This window comes from Ovis canadensis, chromosome 4 (genome assembly GCF_042477335.2).
Source record: "Ovis canadensis isolate MfBH-ARS-UI-01 breed Bighorn chromosome 4, ARS-UI_OviCan_v2, whole genome shotgun sequence".
NCBI lineage: Eukaryota > Metazoa > Chordata > Mammalia > Artiodactyla > Bovidae > Ovis > Ovis canadensis.
The window spans coordinates 47,935,715-47,956,276 of record NC_091248.1 but is presented as its reverse complement, the minus strand read 5'-3'; the positions used below and the strand labels follow the sequence as shown (position 1 = coordinate 47,956,276).

The following is a 20,562-nucleotide window of genomic DNA, read 5'->3' as shown; positions in this document are numbered from 1 at the left end:
AGACTCATTTATGTATAGCAGTTCTCAAAGATACCAATCCTGGAGAGGAGTATTCTAATTAGAATACTGCAAAAATGAGAAATTTAATTACTGGTTTTGCATCCCCTTAGACCTAAAATCTTACTGTGCTTTTTAATTTTTGTTTGATCCTTTGGGGTGAAGATGAGAATCCTATTAAAAAATCCTTTAAAAATCAGTCAATTCAAATTTTGTAAATTTCACATTGCATTGAAAAGTTTGTTTATAATTTACATTTTCTGGCCTGATTGTTTAGGATTTCTTTTTCCCACAAATCCCTAGGCAGAGTTAACAGATAGTGTATGGTTTTTAATACTTTAAGATGAAATATAGTACTACATATAAAGAGAGGTGCTAATTATTACAAAGAAAACAATAACAGTTATTGGTAATACTTGTGGTCCTGGTGGTTAATATACACCCTGGATCGAGTTACATGTACCCAGGTCTACAGGTCATAGAACCACTGGTATAGTTCAACTTGTTTTTTCCAAGAAAGCTTGACTGCCTGATGTGGGACAACTTAGGTTGAGGAACCATGTGTAAACTGACTTAGTAGGCATAGGATCCTATCATTTCTATTCTTCACTGGGGAATAGTTTTAGAGGCTGATTTCCAAAAGCTCTACTTAAAGAATTCTGGGTTGGTCCTTCCTCTTGTACTTGAGACATCACAGAGGCTAGAAGCAGAATTGTCATCAGCATACTGCTAGCAGACAGCTGTTTGTTCTCAGTAAGTGTTATTGTGTCATGCTATTACTTTTTCAGAGTGTTGCAGAGGTAGGAACATGGGGGAGAAACAATTTGGATAACATGAAAGTGATGCTGGTGGCTAAGGGAAGGCATCTGGATTCTGTGGGAAGGGCTATAGCTGATCCATCTGTTTTCTAGGTAAGCATTCCTTTGTTCTGGGTATCTCACCTTATGATTTGCAAATTTTCGTCATAACTAAGTCATGGTCTCCATTTATCTTTAATTTGGAAATGACATCTTTGACATTGTAAAATGAATGATGTCCTTCTAAAACAGTAATTTGTATAGTAAAACTTGAATAAATCACTAGATCTTCACCATGTAAATGTTAATAGTTCTTAAGTTTTTCTGCCAAGGAAAAATGCATTTGTTTAAATGGCAATTTTATGTATAGACAAATATCTTACATATAGGAACCAAATAAATATTGAATGATTAATTTGAAACACATCAAGGCTTATGTCCTCTGTATTATTTAGTTGGAGGCTTCCCAGATGACTCAGCTGGTAAAGAATCTGCCTGCAATGCGGGAGACCAGGGATCGATCCCTGAGTCGGGAAGATCCTCTGGAGAAGGGAATGGCAACCCACTCCAGTTTTCTTGCCTGGAGAATTCCATGGACAGAGGAGCCTGGCAGGCTACAGTCCATGGGGTCGCAAAGAGTCGGACACGACTGAGCGACTAACTAGACTACTAGACTAGATTATGTGGACCAGACCAAAATTGAGTGTTGAGACAAGAACTTCATTGAACATTACAAGGTAAGCCCAAAGACTTCAGTTAGGCCACTGATTACAATTCGGTGCAAATCCACCTGTCAGCCATGACATACTGCAATTAAAGCACTGATCATTCAGTTTGTCTAAACAAAAAAAATAACTGTAAAATAATAGGTAAAGACCCAGTTCTCTATTTCAAAAGAAGGCCTAGCTCCAAGTCTATTCGGAAAACAGTTTGGTCAATGATAAATATATGTACGTGTTCAATATTATTAGAAAAGAAACAATTATTTAGTGTTCATATTTTTCAGATAATAAACTTAAATACTTATAAAAAATGTTTCTCTTAATCTAATTCTTAGATTAAGAGAAAAGTTGTGATGGATCTTCTGCTAAAGAATCAGAAGTTACTAAACACCTGTCTGAGTATATCACAGAGCTGCCAATTAAAAAAAGTGGTGAGAGTTTTTGGTCATATGTCAGACAACTTGGAATAGACTGTCTTTCGTTGGATGTTATAAATAAACAGCTCTTTTTAAAAAAAAGTAAATGTTTTATGTTTCTAATTAATCATTGCATTTTAGATTGTTGCAGATTATTAAAACTAATTCTAAGTAATTGGTATAAACTTCTGAAAAACAAATTTTGAAACTTGAACCATCATTGCAATTTCACGCAAAGAATGCTATAGGCAGACATATTTGGAGAGGGCTATTTTAGTTCGTATTTGGAAATGATTTTTTAAACCTTAATCTGAAACCTGTTCTTTTACAGATTTGAGTATGAGCACAGTTGAAGAGGATTCTGACACAGTAACAGTAGAAACTGTGGACTCTGTGACTTTGACTCGGGACACAGACGGGAACCTCATTCTTCATTGTCCTCATAATGGTAGGGAAACCTGCTGACATATACTTTTAAATTTTTTTGGATTTCTGGATTTCATGTCACCTTTAAACCTTATTACTCAGACAGTTTAGGCTAGAACAGTAGAAAAGGAGGTTGTTTCTTAGAAAATCTTAATTCATGTTTATATTTTTAAAATATACTTTGTGTATCTTTTTAATTTACCATAAATTTCAATCTTTATGAATCTTGTAGCTATTTTATAAGTAGAATTTGTTGAATCTCTAATGATGGATTAACTGTAATACACTTTTCTCTTTGACACCATTTGATACCAGCAGTATACATAGTACATTAGAAAATGTAGAAATAATCCTGCCAATGAACATAGAATTTTTTTTGTCTAGAACCTGTGTTAGAGAATTTTACATGACTGAATAGGACTTAATATCATCTGTAATGAACTAAGATTCAGTTGACTTGAGGCTTGTGGTTTTGTTATTTCTCTACCTGTTCCATAATTATATTTATTTTGCTTTTTAAGTTTATCCTTGTTCCGCGTAGGTTCTGTGTTCTTTTTTCACTTAGTACTTAATCCCTGGGTTATTTCATTCAAATTTCTGGTTTTAATTTCTGCATAGCTTCTACAATGATTTAAGCCTCTCTTTATTCTGAATTCTGTTTCTCATAGGCACCTTAAATTTCACATGTCTCAAACTATGTCTCAGGTCCCCTTTCCTTTGTTCAGGTTCTCATTTCTCACCTGAGTAGTCTTTTAGCCGATCTCTCACCTCTAATTTATCCTTCAGATTGCTGGTGATTGTGGTCATGATTCAACAGTACATGAAAGCTTTTTTTTTAAAAAATGAGCTTCCCAGGGTTTTTAATTCAGGTTCTTTAATTTGGCACATAGGCTCCCATCATCTCAGCTTTCTTTCCAGCTTCATTTCCTGCCACATTTCATATATCTGTGTTCCAGCCGTTCACAACTGTTACTATTTTCCTAACTTACTGTAAGCTTTTCATACCTCAGTATCACTCCACGTATTAATCCTACTGCCAGTGATAATCATTTTCCCCTGGCTTCTGTTTCTTTTTGAAGTTCAAGACACCTTTTCTAGAAACCGCCCTTCACCTCCAGTTTAAATTAAATGCTTCAGTGCTCATATAACAGCCTCTTCATTCCACCTTCATTGTTCTTATTAAACTATTTTGAAATTGTAGTCATCTCCACTGTACTGTGAGCTCCTTGACAGTCAGGGTGTCTGTCATTGTTCTGCTTCTCAAACTTAGCTGATGGTAGGTATTCAGTAAATATTTGTGAGTAATTAAATAACCAGTCTTTATCTTTACATGTGAAATAATCTGGAAAGCCAGGTAATCACAGCACAAAAGTGTGATGTTTTAAAAAGCGCCGCCTTGGTTCCTGGTTCCTTGTCATAAGAAGTGGAACTGAGGTAGGCATGTTAAGGGCAGTGAGTCTCATTGCACAGCTATCTTTTTCTGACTTAGCAAATTAATAAGATTATTTTACATTCATTACTTGTGGAAGATTTTGTTTCCTCCTTTTGATTTGAAGATTTCTGAGATTTTTTTGTTCTTGTTTTATTTCATTAGAAGCTGATGAAATAGACTCAGAAGATAGTACTGAACCTCCACATAAAAGGCTTTGCCTGTCTTCTGAAGATGATCAAAGTATTGATGATTCCACTCCTTGCATATCCGTTGTTGCACTTCCACGTAAGTCACTGTATTAACATAGAGCTTCCCTTCTGAATCAAAATTCACATTGTAAGAGATTAAACTGGCATTTCAGTTTAACCCATCAGTTGGACCCATTATTTTTCTCCTCGTTTAGTCAAGAAACCTCCTTTAATCAGCTCTCAATGAGTGCTTATTTATGTGCCAGGCATGGCTCTACATACTTTTACTATATTGCCAAGTTTAATCTCTCAACCTTTTATTTTAATTGACCCCCCCATCTGAGAGTCTTTTTAGACATTTTTTTCATAATCATGCTTTCTCACATAAAATTATAATTTCAGTATCATTGTTTTGTTTTTAATGTACTATGTGTATGTATGTATATCCTTGCTTTCTTAATAAAGAGAGTAAGGTTTTTTCATCTCCTCTCCTAAGAAGCATATTAACCCTCATTGAGAAGGCATTCTCTAGAGTAGGTATTTTTATCGTTACGTTATAAATGAGAAAACTAAGGTACCGAGAGGTTAGTAACTTGTCTAAGGTCTTACCCAGGCATTCTAGTTCTTATAGTTTATGTTCTTTTTACGTGTTATATGGCTAAATGGAAAGTAGAAGCCTGATAAGTTTATTCTCACTAAGAAAGTTCTTAAAATGTTTATATTCCAAGATCATTTAGAATACACTGGATTCTAAGCAGGTGTAGTATTTTGGATGAAATGCTGTTGGTGAAAGACTACAGCACACCAACTGTAATGTTAGATTATATTTCTCATTTGTTTAGCAAAGAATATGGAATCTGTTGAACCGTGGTGGCCCTCCAAGGCTGGAGTAGATACCTCAGTCCCTGACAATGGGGTTCAGGCCTAGGGCTGTTGGTGACGTACTCTGTACAGAGCAGGGTATTGCCATATCCAAGAACTTCCAGTGGAAGAGAACTAAGACTGGGTTTTCATTGTCGAAAATCATGTCTTCATAAGCAGATATGTACTTTGTATTTGGAGTTAATTGCTTATTAAACGGAGCAGAAAAGTATAATATTAACTGTAGTCACCATGCTGAACATTACATCCCCAAGATATAAAAATATTTAATTAAGTCAGAATTTTTGTATGATTATCTTGATGTAAATTTTGACCTGTTAATTGATTTGGTTAGAGTGCCTTGAATGTGATTGTAGGTTTGATCTACACTTGATATTTTGTTCTATTTTATGGAGTAAGACTAAATCCTTCACACACTCATTCACTTACCTGGGTAAGAGAATATGGATGTGTTGAAAGGCCATGAACTTTTTGATGTTGGGTCATAGCATCACAGTGTAAAGAGGACAGTCTGGAGCCTAATTTATAGTAAGACTGAATTTATAAGGAGTGGCTTTAAGTTCCCTGGACTTATAAGAACTATGTTGATAAAATCAACTTTGGAAAGTTTTTACATTTAAAAAAGTCCCCAAAATCATGAAGTCCTGTATCTATATCACCATTTAGAACCAGTTAAATGGGCAAGTCATTTATGCTGGACTTCATGAAGATGAATATTAATTTTAAAGTTTTAACTTTAATATTGAGGTTTTCTTTAGATGCTTTATAAAACTGATTAATATTTATCTGTCTGAGCCTTAAAAGTTCTCTTAACTCTAGTGTTAATCAGTATAGATCACTTGCTGCTACTTTTTGCAGTCATTTGCACACATTTACTCCATTACCTGTGCATCGTTAAAACTCTTGGTGGAGTTTCTCTGGTGGCTCAGTGGTAATCTGCCTGCCAATGCAGGAGACACGGGCTTGATCCTTGGTCCAGGAAGATCCAGATCCCACATATCATGGAGCAACTAAGCCTGTGCGCCACAACTACTGAACCCACATGCCACCAGCTGCTAAAGCCTGTGTACCCTAGAGTCCGTGCTTCCCAACAGGAGAAACCACTGCAATAAGAAGCCCGCACACCACAACTAGAGAAAAGCCCTGAGCAGCAATGAAGTCCCATCTCAGCCATACATAAATAAATAAAATTATGTAAAAAGATAACTCTTGTGATTATTCATTTAGATGATCGTTGGAGTTACTTATGCCTCTCATTCCTTTTGTTCTTCGTGCTGCGTTGTCATTCCCATACTGCTCTCCCTATTGTGTATATAACTGGAGTCTGTCTGTATCCCACTTCAGACTTTGTCTTCCTGCCACTAATTCCTATCTTTGCAGTTTGCTTTCTCTAATACTTCTGCAGTCCTTTGCCCCAATGGGACCCATTAACCTTAGCACTTTTTAGTTATTTCTTCTTCACTTGTTTCCTTGTTTCCTTCTTACCTAGTTTCAGTTTTTATGGTAAATCATTATAATCTTTGTCTTGCATTTACCCTGAGATCCTTTTTTCTTTCCCTCACCTCACCTTTCTTTGATGAAACCACAACCCTGGTTCAATTTGTCTGCCTATTTATGACTATACCAGTATAGTTAATTGAAAAGGATTGGAGGAAAAAAGCACAAGTAAGCTGACTACTCTCACTTTAAATTTATGACCATTAAATGGGTTCCTTATGTTGCCTCCCAGTCATACCATACTTATCTGGTATTCTTTCTCCCACTCTAAGATGACTGTTTCATACATTCTGAAACCTCCAATACTTCTTCCACATTTTTAACTCTTAACTGATAGCCTTGCTTCCTACTTTACTGAGAAATTTAAGTGGCCAGAAAATAGTTTCTGTAAGTTTCCACCACTACAAATGTATTTACAAACCAACTTGTATCTATGTCCATGTAGTCTTGTCTTTTCACCCAGCCAAGGCCAACCCTTCATTATACCAGATCCCATCCCTTTTGCCCACCTAAGGACATAGTTGTAGGAAGTCTCTCCTTTCTCTTTTGAGTCAACAGTTTTTTCGTTGTCTTCTGGATCATTCCCATCAGCGTTACAAAAATACAATAGTTTCTTCTTTAAAATAAAAGGTCCTGTTAGCTCACTTTGGGCTCCCATTCAGTTTCTCTACTTCCCTTGAGTACCTTTAGTACCTTGAAAGAATTGCCTATACTTGCCTCCATTTCTAATTCCTTTGTTCCATAAGCCCACTCCAATCCGTCTCTCAGCTTTTAATGCTATACTGTAAATGTTGTCTCCAGAGACTTTGTTTTTTCCTCTTTTTTTTTTAAGTTTTTTTTCCAGAGACTTTCTCATTGCTAAATCCAGTGGTGATTTTTTTTAGTCTTTGTCTTACTTGATCTCCCCACATTTTTTATCACTCTGAGACTTGTTGTCACTTGGCTTCCAGGGAATGCATTTCTCTAGTTTTCTCTCTGTCCATTTCTTCTTAGTCTCTTATGCTGACATATCCACATCTCCTCAGCCTCTAAATGAGGAGTACCCAGGAATCAGTCTTAATTGCTTTTGTTTTCTGTTTTTACTCCCTAGAATTCATACTTTTAAATACCCCGAGTTATTCCAGGCCATACCTCTCCTAACTCCAAGTGTTTAGTGGGTTTAAACATCTAGTATGTTTAAAACTGAGCTACATTTTTAAACTTGCTTCTTTCTAAACCCTTCTCCCCATTTCATTATTGGTAGGTACATTCTTCCTGTAGCTCAGGTAAAAAACTTTCTTTTTTTAATTTTGTAAAATTAGAAAACTTTGTAAAAAATTAAAAAACTGTTTTTAAATTCCATTCTTGACATTTTATTTTCTTTCTTATTTGGTTTATCTGCATGTCCTTTTGGCTCTACCATCAAAATATATCCACAATTTGAACTACTTACCACCCTCACTCGACTTCACTCTAGTCCAGTCACACCTCTTATCTAGTAATAGATTACTGACTTAGCTTCTTCACTGATCTCCTTCCAGCTAGGGCTGCCCTTCAGGCTATTTCCCCTTTAGCAGCCAGGGAGATCTTGTTAAAGTAAAACTCAGTTTATATCACTCCTCTGCTCTAAATCTTACTATGGTCACCTTAGTGGAAGAGAATTAAAACCAAAGTCTTCATTTACAGTGGCTTTCGAATCCCACACAATATTTTGTTTGGTCTACTCTTACTACACTGTCCTTGCTGCTCTGGCAGGCACACAGAACCTTTTTGCACTTGGCTTTCCATCTGCCTTAAGTGCTATCTCTCAAGATACCTTCATGACTAGCCCTTTTCCAAATCCTGGTTACTTTTCCTGACCTCCTATTTAAAATTTCAAACACTTGACCCCACTCCCAACAGATTTCACATACTTCATTTTTACTCCTTAACACTTTTCCGACATAATACTGTGTTCATTTTGTCTTCCCCCTAGACTCTAAGTGCCTTGTAGGCAGAATTTTGTTTGTTTGTTTTTTGTTTATTATTGTCTCTCCATTGCCCAGAACAGTACCTCACATGTATTAGGTACATTGCTGCTGCTGCTGCTAAGTCACTTCAGTCGTGTCCGACTCTGTGCGACCCCACAGACGGCAGCCCACCGGGCTCCCCCATCCCTGGGATTCTCCAGGCAAGAACATTGGAGTGGGTTGCCATTTCCTTCTCCAGTGCGTGAAAGTGAAGTCGCTCAGTCGTGTCCAACTCTTAGTGACCTCATGGACTGCAGCCCACCAGGCTCCTCTGTCCATGAGATTTTCCAGGCAAGAGTACTGGAGTGGGGTGCCATCGCCTTCTCTAGGTGCATAATAGATACTCGTTAAGCAAGTATATATGTATGTATATCACATACACTTAGGTGTGTGGATGTATTGGTGAGGAATATGTTAAGAAATTAGATGATCACATCCTAATTCTTTGGGTATATTTAATAATTAGGACCTGCTTTTATTACTCTGGAGATGAACTGTTCTTTTTCTTGAAGTTTCAGAAAATGATCAGAGCTTTGAGGTGACCATGACTGCAACCACAGAGGTGGCAGATGATGAGATTACTGAGGGAACTGTGACACAGATCCAGGTATAGTAAGTCTTTGTATGGCTGCAAGAAGATTATCCTTTGTATATAACCTTAGGTGATAAAATGATGAGAATAGATTCTGTCTGACAGTATGCGTGAGTGCTGTGTCTCTTCATTCACATCTGACTCTGCAACTCCATAGACTGTAACCTGCCAGGCTTTCTGTCCATGAGATTCTCCAGGCAAGAATCCTGGAGTGGGTTGCCATGCCCTCCTCCAGAGGATCTTCCCGACCCAGGGATTGAACCAGTCTCTTAGCCTCCTACATTGTCTGGTAGGTTCTTTTCCTCTAGCTCCACCTGGAAATCCCTGAGTCTGAAAAAGTAGCAGTCACAGGATGGAAGAAAGACTTATTAATCTTCCAGGTTTCCAGTCCCTGCATATATGAGTCTCAGGATTGTAAACAGCGATAGAATTTTAAAGCTGATTCCTTGTAGAGTGGTTCACATCTGTTGAGCTAATGCATGTGCATTCTTTATCTCCCTAGAGTGATCTCTTTCGAGCTGTTAAATAACTTTAAATTTCATCTACCAGTTACATGAGATATTGATTGGGATATAAAAGTTTTTAAAATAAGCTTTACCCAGCAGTTATCTGTAGTAACTGATTTAGAAAGGTTCCATGTGTTCTCTGCCCTAATGTGAATGAAAGCTGGTCATCTCAAATACATTTTTAACTATAACAGTGGTAGTCATGGTTCCTTTTGATAACCTGTATGACTAGATAGATTTTACCGTGTGTTGAGGTTAAATAATTAGCCTGTTTTCCTATATGAACTTCTTTAATTTTCTTGTGTTACTTGTGCCAAAAGCAGTCATCATTCTTAGCTCTCTTCAGTGGCCAGCAGCTTAAATCTATTTTACTTGTAAGTTTATTTCTGGCTGATTGTTCTTTCACTCTGTCTCTTCACTTAATAAAATACTTTTTAGCAGACAGTAGCGACATTGTACCGTTATTTTTCTTAATGCAAAGCGTCATAATGACCCTTCTTCATTACAAAGTAGGTACAAGTTGATACATATGAGGGACTAAGGACGTTTCAGAAGAGTGTACTGTGAATTGCAGTGAGGAGCTTGAGAGCAGTCCCAGAATGACAGGATTTCCAGAGAAGCAATATGCTTCAGACATGCTCTAATATGCTTCAGACATCTTTGAGGCAGGCTGGGGAATTTGGACAGAAATTTTTTCTAAATCCTCAGAAACAATAGGGCACATTCTTTCTTCAAAATGGATCCTGCAGGACTTCCCCGGTGGCCCAGTGGTTGAGAATTCACCTGCCAGTGCTGTAAACATGGGTTCGATCACTGGTCCAGGAAGATCCCACGTGCAGTGGAGCAGTAAGCCATTGCACCATAACTGTTGAGCCCGTGCTCTGCAACAAGAGGCCACTGCAATAAGAAGCCTGTGCGCTGCAACTAGAGAGCCAAAAGAAATAGAAAGTTTTGAAAAGTTTTTGTCAAATTCATTTCATTTGTAGTGTAGTCTCACTTCCATTTTTAGCGTGTTGAAAGTAACTATATACGTATGTCTGGTTTGGTTTACAACCTAGTTATTATCAGACTGATCAGTGGCAATGTACACAAGTTTTAGGGTTGTTTTGTTTAGATTATTTCTGAAGAGTTAATGAGTTACAATCTAATACTAACCTCTTGGTTTGTTATTACCATTTTAGGGAATGAAAAACTTTTAATAATTTCTAATTTTTTTTAAATAACATTAGGTTGGGAGTGAAAGCACAGTTTAAAGTTCAGAAATAGTGTGCTTTTTTGCTGTGCGCTTTGTGTCAAACTAGGTGTAGTTATTTCACCTAGTTAGTAGCTAATGCCCCCTTGTCCCATTCCAGTGGTGGGACTAGCTTGAAAAACAATTAGGAACTAAAATAAACTTCCCATGTATGTAGTACATTGTGGTTGCAAGAGGCATTTAGTGTGTGAAATATTTATTTTCAGAGTTTTAAACCTGTGTATATGATAAATAAGAAACCCAACAACCAATTCACAAAGACTTCATTTAGAAAAAGCAACAGCAAGTTAAACAAAGCCTGAGTAACTTGAAAAGATTTATATATAAAGTAGGAAAGTGGCTGGTGCTAAGTTGCTTTAGCCATATCCAACTCCGCAACACTATACACTATAGCCAGCCAGGCTCTTCTGTCCATGGGATTTTCCAGGCAAGAATACTGGAGTAGGTTGCCATGCCCTCCCCCTAGGGATCTTCCCAACGCAGGGATTGAACCCAAGTCTCATGTCTCCTGCATTGGCAGGCGAGTTCTTTACCACTAGTGCAACCTGGTAAGTTCTCAGGTAGTGAGAAACGGGGGTAAAATACCAAAAAAACTTAATCACTATCTGTATACTAAGTATAGATAGATAGCCTCTTAGATACCTAAGTCTCCTGATATACTCAGTTTGATTGACAGTGTTGAATATTACTGCTAGAATTTAGTAATTATTTACTTCATGTGATGATTTTTGTCACGTTTAACATTACATGGTTTAAGTAATATGTAAGTCTTCTTCAGGAAATTTTGCACCATAAGGCATTAAATGTTTACCCAAAGACAATAATTAATCATGAAAGGTTTATTCCTGAGATTCACAGAGTGGGCTTTGCTATATATTTAGACTCACTTTGGGAAATGGTGATTTTATTCTTTCAACAAATTAGTTAATGTTTTTCTACATTTCTTAAAAGTATTGTATGTATCAAGATCTTTTGATAGCTCTCTGTATTGTCCTTGATAAGTAACTCCTATATTAAATCTTACAGAATTGTGATCCTCAGAATATAAGAGGCCTTGGATATTGTCTGACTAGTCTGTTTAAGTTCTCAGTTTTATAAAGTCCTCTTAACCTTTAAAAGAAAAAATCTAAAGTATTTGACACATAAATGCCAGGTTATAAAACTTTTCTTGTTTGTTCTAGTGATTTCTAGCTTTTGCCCATGGTGTTTTTTTTTTTTTTTTTTAACCACTTTAATAAATACAAAATATTGCCACCGGATATACAAATAGTAGGTAACAATAGGCATGGCTTTTCTCCTCACTGTGCCTTGATTCTTCATTGACAGCCTCTCTCTTTTCTAAGTGAGATGTTTCATTTCCTCTTGAAAATAGAGATCCAGTTTCTGCCTACTCAAGAAACAGTCAATCTTTGTTAGGACCTACCTCCAGAAGGTGATGTAGCTTAGTAGTTGATCCAGGCGAGACCTAGCTGGGTTGAGTGGTCACTAGGCCTGTGACTCTCCTCTTATCCTGGTCTGCATATAACAGGTTCATCTTACGGTAGCACTGATATGGTAGCACTGTTGCCATATCTTCCTCACTTAAACCATAGCACTTTCTAGCCCACAGCCAAGTCTCTTAAAAACAGCTTTGTTCTTGCAGAATTTTCTAGATTAGATATGTCCTTAATTGCTGATAGCTGCATAAATGCACTGAAAGCCACTGAATTGTATACTTTAAAGGGTGAATTTTATGATGTGACTTGTATCTTAATAAAGCTTATTTAACTATATCTCTCAATACAGGCTATTTTATTGCAATAATAATAAAATTAGTACCATATGGTTCTTTGAAAAGATACCTTTAGGAGGGTAGGTGTCAGCTCTAAATACCCTCCTAAATGTAAAAATAAAGTTGTCAGTAAAAAATACACAGACTACAATTTTGCAAAAACATCTTTTGAATTAGCCTGTTAATCTTTTAGATTGATCAACAGGTTACATTACAGATGACCATATATTAATATTTAGGCAGCAAATTACCTGTGAGAACATGAATAATCATGACACTTGATCCCAGCATTTCCATTTTATTTTATATATGAGCTTGTTTTATATATAGTAGTAACAGTAGTGGTTTAGTCGCTAAGTCGTATCCGACTCTTGCAACTGCATGGACTACAGCCCTCCAGGTTCCTCTGTCAGTGGGATTCTCCAGGCAACAATACTGGAGTGGGTTGCCATTTCCTTCTCCATGTTTTATACATATAAATATTCGAATGGCTTTTTTTCTTGTTGAAGATAATTTTGTTTTCATGCTGTCTTAAAAGCAAGAAAATATTTGTCTTTCTATGAATTCAGTGTAGTTTTATTATATCTAAAACAAATGAATTTCATGTTACTAGAAATTCATTTGTTTTAGATACAGCAGAGTTTTATAACGCTTAGCGTTACAAAGATGAATCAGGTTGGGTGTTAAATCAAGCTGCCACCTTTTTTTTTTTTTTTTTTTTTTTTGCCTTTTGAAGATTCTGCAGAATGAGCAACTAGATGAAATATCTCCCTTGGGTAATGAGGAGGTTTCAGCAGTTAGCCAAGCATGGTTTACAACTAAAGAAGATAAGGATTCTCTAACTAACAAAGGTAAGATACACTGTGAATTTCAGTGACCAGTGGCAAAAGTGAGTATCAAAAAGAGCTTGTAGTCATAAGGATCCTAATTTGGGCCTTCATAATTATGGTTGAATAATTACAATAATTTGGACCTAATTGAATTAAATTTGACTCTGAATGGGAGTGTTGCTGCTGCTGCTGCTAAGCTGCTAAGTCACTTTAGTCGTGTCCGACTCTGTGTGACTCCATAGATGGGAGCCCAACAGGCTCCGCCGTCCCTGGGATTCTCCAGGCAAGAACACTGGAGTAGGTTGCCATTTCCTTCTCCAGTGCATGAAAGTGAAGTCGCTGAGTTGTATCTGACTCTTAGCAACCCCATGGAATGCAGCCTACCAGGCTCCACCATCCATGGGATTTTCCAGGCAAGAGTACGGAGTGGGTTGCTGTTGCCTTCTCCGAATGGGGCTGGGGGACCAATACTCATTTTACAATAATTGATCGCTTGTCCCATATGAAGTAGGTTATAAACAAATGCACAGTGTTACCATTTAAGTTAATGCAGTTACTGCTTATGGGAGAAGGAAGTCAAACCTTTTCAAAGTTCTACTACTAACTTTGATCTGATAAGTTGTTTAGAAGTTTAAGTGTTTATAGTGCTACTGTGCTCGTAAGGATTACTAGGAAGCTACTTCAAGAAAGTGGGGGTTGTGTGTATGCCACAGTAAGGAAAGGAAACAAAAAATAAGTAAACAGATTGTTTTCAACCCCTGTACAGTAACTACTCATTAAGAATGAATTACTGACTCGGTATTCCAATATGTTATGTTTACCTTGTCCTAGAATCTTTTATATGTATTTTTTTTCCATAAAACTTATTTTTCACTACAGAAATTTTTCAGAAAGTTTTGGCTGTGATTTGGCTTTTACACTTTTTATAAGTCCTATCCTGCTGAAAGGGTAAGAGATGTAATTAAGAGGAAATATTTTTTATGACTCTTTTACTTACTACCCCTGTTTACTAGTTATTTGTATTCTTTCTTAAAAACCAGAGGTCACAGAAGCAACTTTACCTAGGGATCTTTCAGATTTCAGATGAATAAGACATTAAATTAGCTACATTCTTTTCTTCCCAAAAATAACATTATCAATAGCATTACTTGTTTTCTTTTAAAGGACATAAATGGAAGCAGGGGATGTGGTCCAAGGAAGAAATTGATATTTTGATGAACAATATTGAACGCTATTTGAAGGTATCTTATGGCATATTTTTTGTTTCATGAATTTTTTGATTGCCAATTGCAAAATACCAAAGTAGCACTTTTAAGTAATTATGTAATGGATAATTGGCTAACATGTTGTAGCTTAATAATTACACATTTTGAATTCTCAGTTTAAAACAGGTTTATTGCTTTAGGTAACACCCCAAAGTTAAGACAGAATTTTAATAGTCTCTCAGAATCTTAAAGCTCTATCTTTTCAAGCAGCTTATAAATTAAAGTTTATGCTGTGTAAAGCCTAAGAGATGCATTTTCCTTGAATTTATGACATTGCACTAGTCCTTTCCCTTAAAAAATATTAGTTCATTTTCATGCTGCTAAGTCACTTCATTTGTGTCTGACTCTGTGCGACCCCGTAGACGGCAGCCCACCAGGCTCCCTCATCCCTGGGATTCTCCAGGCAAGAACACTGGAGTTGGTTGCCATTTCCTTCTCCAGTGCATGAAAGTGAAAGTGAAGTTGCTCAGTCGTGTCCGACCCTTAGCGACCCCGTGGATTGCAGCCTACCAGGATCCTCTGTCCATGGGATTTTCCAGGCAGAAGTACTGGAGTAGGGTGCCATTGCCTTCTCCAGTTCATTTTCATATTCAGGCTTATATCCTGTTTCATGTTCAGGCTTAGTCATCTTCTTCATTAAAAGACTGATGAAAACAATTTTTAAAGCACTAGATATAGAAATTGCCTTAATACATAGTGTTGGCCTTTCAAATGCCAACAGTCCATGTGGTAATTCTGAAAACATGTGAAGAATGATACAAGGCTTTGTTTGCACCATGTGAGGGATAACGTATTGTGATTATGCATAAGAACAGAGAAGGAGGAGTTTATTCTCAGGGTTAGGACAGCTACAGAAAATATTTACAAGAGTAAGGATTTGAGCTGAGTTTCAAAGAAAGGGGTAAGACTTAGGAGTAGAGTAGGGCAGAGTACATCAGGAGAAACACTGGGCTGGGAGGAAGCACAAGCTGGAATCAGGATTGCCAGGAGAAATATCAATAACCTCAGATATACAGATGACACCACCCTTACAGTGGAAAGTGAAGAAGAACTAAAGAGCCTCTTGATGAAAGTGAAGGAGGAAAGTGAAAAAGTTGGCTTAAAGCTCAACATTCAGAAAACAAAAATCATGGCATCTGGTCCCATCACTTCATGGGAAATAGATGGGGCAACAGTGTCAAACTTTATTTTTGGGGGGGCTCCAGAATCACTGCAGATGGTGATTGCAGCCATGAAATTAAAAGACGCTTACTCTTTGGAAGGAAAGTTATGGCCAACCTAGACAGCATATTAAAAAGCAGAGACATTACTTTGCCAACAAAGGTCCATCTAGTCAAGGCTATGGTTTTTCCAGTGGTCATGTATGGATGCGAGAGTTGGACTGTGGAGAAAACTGAGTGCCAAAGAATTGATACTTTTCAACTGTGGTGTTAGAGAAGACTTTTAAGGGTCCCTTGGACTGCAAGAAGATCCAACCAGTCAATCCTAAAGGCGATCAGTCCTGAGTATTCATTGGAAGGACTAATGTTGAAGCTGAAACTCCAACTTTGGCCACCTGATGTGAAGAGCTCACTCATTGGAAAAGACCCTGATGCTGGGAGGGATTGAAGGCAGGAGAAGGGGATGACAGAGGATGAGATGGTTGGATGGCATCACTGACTCAGTGGATATGAGTTTGAGTACAAACTCCGGGAGTTAGTGATGGACAGGGAGGCCTGGCGTGCTGCATTCCATGGGGTCGCAAAAAGTGGGACACAACTGAGGGACTGAATTGAACTGAGGGCTGGAGGGAACATTATGAGTTAATGATGTGTGTTGAGGATTCAGAGTTCAAACCCAGAGTACATTAACATAACCCCTTTAACTTAAACCGAAGACAGTTGGCTGCTAGAACTTGAGCTTTGAAGTTTAGTTATTCTCCTACTGTTCGGTAGTTTATGTGTAAATTTTCACTATTTTAAATACATTGCTGCCTAGTATGTCCACATTCTCAAGCTTAATTTTAAGCTACACTCCTCCCAAACTACACTTTATAAATTATAAAGAGAGAAAAAACTTTTACTTCTTTATTAGGAAAGGAAAATCCTTCCCGCCAAGCTAATTGTTTTAAGAGAAACAGAAATTCAGTGACTATTGAAATATATCCAGAAGTGTATTAAAAGTTGTCCACTGATCACACACACTTCAGTTAAAATTGGGGAAATGCTACAGGTTTAGTAGCCAGTTGGTAAAAAAAAAAAAAAAAAAAAAAAACGCACTGAATTTGGGAAATAAGAAGCTGATTTCTTATGTAAGAAATTAGAGTAGATGATTTCCAAGGACTCTTCCAACTTGATGGTTAAAGGGCAGCCTTATGATAAGACCTTTTAGATGACCATTTCATTTGACCAGGTTGTGAGTAGTAAAAACTATAATAGTTGAAATAGAATTGGCAAAAAAAAGACAGATAAGCAAGTAGTCTTCTGAGGAAGCTTGGTGACTGAATGTTGGCTAAGAAGGCAAGTGAGGAGATGGAATAATTTAAGAGTATTTTTTTTTCAATTGAGGATGTTTCGGAGAAGGATGATAGAATTGTCAGAATAAGAAATGTCGAAAAAAGATACACTGATCTTGGGAGGAGATAATTTGTTTGATTTTAGTTTTTGACTATGATTTTTTATTATGTGGTGCTGTTGCAAGAACATTATGGAGCTGTTTTTAAAGCAATTAATTAGATGTCATATATTCCATATTTTGGGTGAAAAGATAAGATCCTGTCACAAGGAACCAAGAAAAAGTCTTCGTCTCTCTGTACTGTCACCCTGCAACACAATGCCTTACATCTAGGTACTTGTAAACATTTAGGTTTAATTGTTTCCAGACTTGAAATTGCATAAAATAATTTTGAAAAAGATTCTAAAATTTAGAAACTTTTCACTGTAAAGTTTAATACAGTCAAAAGAGTGTATATAATGCATTTCAGTGTAATTTTACCTGTTTTAAAATTTACATAAGTAGATTTATTCTCTGGGTATTCTGTAACTGGCTTCTTTTGTTCAGTAGTGTGATTTTTGAGATTCATCCCCTATTTTTTTTTTTTTAATTGAAACCTGTTTCATCATGTGAATATATAAGTTATCCATTCCACAGTTAATGGTCATTTGGGTTCTTTTTCATTTTTTGCTATTAATTTGTTTAATTCCTGTAGGTGTAAAAGGTATTTATTATGGGTTTAAATTGTGTTTATCTGATTATGTATTGTTTGTTATATGCTTGTTGGCCATTTGTGTTTCCTCTTTGAAATTCCTGTTTGTGTCTTTCCTCAGTTTTTTCTATGGGGTTGTTCATCTTTATAATCTTCTTGATGTTCTTATCATATGCTGGATACTAATGTTTATTTGGTTGTGTTACAGATAACTTGTCCCAAGTTAGTGGCCTGTCTTTTCATTCTCTCTAGGTATCATTTGATGAAAAAATATTCTTCATTTCAGTGTCATATCATCTTTTTACTTTTGTATTTTTGTGTGCTTTTTTAAGAAATCCTCCTCTGTTTCAGGGGCATAAAGATATTCTCATATAGTTTTGCCTTTTACATTGTCTTTTTTTTTTTTTTTACTGTGGTTATGAGATAGCGTTTCAGTGTTACTGGGTTGTGGTGGTTTTTGCTTTCTTTTTGTATGGATGACACTTGTTCCAGCATTATTAGGGAATGTCTGTCCTTTCCCAGTCTATAATACCCATTCTGTCTTAACTCGAACTTACATAGATGTGTTTCTAGCTTTTCTAATTTGTTCCTAGGTTCTGTTTGATACCTACATCAGTACAGCACTGTCTCAGAAGCCTCAGTATCTGTCTGATGAGGCAGTTCTCTTCATCGATGTCTTGGCTGTTCTTGGCCCTTTGCTCTCCCATTATAAATTTAGATTCAGCTTGCAAAGAATGAAAAACTGTTGCAATTTTTATTGGGATTACATTGAATCTGAGTCAGTTTGAAAGGAATTAACTTTTTTTTTTAATATTCTAGCTTCCTATTGAAGAACATTTTATAGCTGTCTGTATTGGGCTTCCCTGATAGCTCAGTTGGTAAAGAATCCACCTGCAGTGCAGGAGACCCCAGTTTGATTCCTGGGTCGGGAAGATCCAATGGAGAAGGGATAGGCTATTCAGCTGGTAGAGAATCTGCTTGCAGTGCAGGAGACCTGAGTTCGACCCCTGAGTTGGGAAGATCCCCTTTAGAAGGGAAAGGCTACTATGCACTCCAGTATTCTGGCCTGGAGAATTCAGTCCATGGGGTCACAAAGAGTCAGACACAACATTGAACCTGAATCAGTTTGAAAGGAAGTAACATCTTTTTAATATTCTGACTTCCTACTGAAGAGCATTTTACAGCTCTTTGTTTTAGTTAGTTCCTCTTTAATTTCACTTAATAGTTTTATGTTTCCTTCATAAAGGAATTGCATAATTTACCTAAGATTTAGTTCTAATTTTGATGCTATTATTAGTGAACAGTTTTAAAGATTTTTATCAGCTTTGTCTAGAAATACAAGTGACTTTGTTAATTTGTAATCAGCATTCTTGCAAATATTCTTAAATAATTTTTTCATAGATTTTTGGGTTTCTATGTGTATAACATCTGTAAATGATTCTTTTCTAATCCTTATGCTTTTTGTAAAAGTGGGGTGTAGTTGTTGTACAATATAAGTTTCAGATATACATAGCGATTTACAATATTTAAAGGTTATACTCCATTTATGATTGTTACAGTCTTTATGCTTTTTGAATGTTGGATTTTATGATTGCTCTTTCCATACGTGTTGAGATTTTACTTTTTTCCCTGTAAGTCTACTTGTGTAATTAATTACTACTCTTTGTGACATTAATACAAACTCATTCCAAGAGTAAGCTTACTTTTTTGCATTGTGTATTAACCTTTTTATATATTACTGGGTTCAGTGTGCTAAAAGATTTTGAGGATTCGGGTGATCTATTCTGATGATTGAACTTGGCCTGAAAAATCTTTTCTGAAACTCTGCTTGTCTGGTTTTGCTTTTAAGATTATGCCAGTCTAATAAAATGAGTGGGGAATTATCCCCCTTTTTATATTTAAGATAGTTTAAAAATCAGAATTATGTTTCTCCTAATTGTTTAGTAGGATTTACTTGTGAAGTCATCTTGGCCTACTGTTTTCATTGTGGGAAAATTATTAATAACTGGTTAAATTTTCTTCATGGTCTGTGCTTGTTAGATTTTCTTTCCCTTCCTGAGTCAGTTGGTAAGTTGACTTTTTCTAGAAATGTATAAATTTTATGTAAGTTTTCAGATTTATTGCCATAAAATTTTCATGAGTTTCAACTATCTGATCTCTAGGCTCTAAGCTCTTTTTTTTTAAGGTTTGTTGTTAAGTTTATCTTTTTTTGTCTTTTATTTAGTCTTGTGCATGTTTTCAAAGAAACAGTTTTTAGCATTGCTTATCTTTTCTATTTTTGATTAAATTAATTTTGTTTTTAAGACTTCTTCCTTTTCTACTTTATTTAGATATAATTTTTTATAATTTTAAAAGTGGTGTACAGGATTTTATTGAATTATGTCCAACTTATTTTTGGAATATTTAAGTATCATTATTTCTTATTTGACTTAATAAATTAGCAATATGTTATTTTTCTAAATGCCATTGGTTTTAACATTAAAAAATCTTTTAAAAAGCATAGTATATCCATATGCGTTTTATCAGAAATCCCTAAATCAAAGAAATGTACCCATTTAGGCACGCGGAATAAAAGATGCTACAGAAATCATCTTTGAGATGTCAAAAGACGAAAGAAAAGATTTCTACAGGACTATAGCATGGGGTCTGAACCGGCCTTTGTTTGCAGTTTATAGAAGAGTGCTTCGCATGTACGATGACAGAAACCATGTGGGAAAGTATGAAAACTTGTAATACTGCATGTTTTCATGTAACTTAGATGGGAAATATTTAAGGAACTGTCATTTTTTAACTAAAATTATGATCAAAGCCTAATTG

At 36.2% G+C, this 20,562-nt stretch overlaps 2 protein-coding genes across 10 annotated transcripts in view; one reads left to right on the top strand and one right to left on the bottom strand.

The window, feature by feature from the left end:
• The window catches only part of DMTF1 (cyclin D binding myb like transcription factor 1), a 51,048-nt gene that overhangs the window by 9,566 nt on the left and 20,920 nt on the right, over window positions 1-20,562 (top strand). For 6 of the 8 annotated variants that reach the window (XM_069587754.1, XM_069587748.1, XM_069587749.1 and 3 more), the window contains 7 exons: window positions 786-908; window positions 2,264-2,380; window positions 3,953-4,075; window positions 8,858-8,952; window positions 13,203-13,317; window positions 14,461-14,537; window positions 20,305-20,462. In XM_069587754.1, coding sequence (XP_069443855.1) covers window positions 2,272-2,380; window positions 3,953-4,075; window positions 8,858-8,952; window positions 13,203-13,317; window positions 14,461-14,537; window positions 20,305-20,462 — 677 coding nt within the window. In that variant the 5' untranslated portion in view covers window positions 786-908; window positions 2,264-2,271. The remainder of the gene's footprint in view (window positions 1-785; window positions 909-2,263; window positions 2,381-3,952; window positions 4,076-8,857; window positions 8,953-13,202; window positions 13,318-14,460; window positions 14,538-20,304; window positions 20,463-20,562) is intronic. The other 2 variants (XM_069587747.1, XM_069587750.1) reach the window with 2 other exon arrangements.
• The window catches only part of TMEM243 (transmembrane protein 243), a 54,069-nt gene continuing 41,214 nt past the window's right edge, over window positions 7,708-20,562 (bottom strand). For both annotated transcript variants that reach the window (XM_069587758.1, XM_069587759.1), the window contains exon 5: window positions 7,708-10,367. In XM_069587758.1, coding sequence (XP_069443859.1) covers window positions 10,254-10,367 — 114 coding nt within the window. In that variant the 3' untranslated portion in view covers window positions 7,708-10,253. The remainder of the gene's footprint in view (window positions 10,368-20,562) is intronic.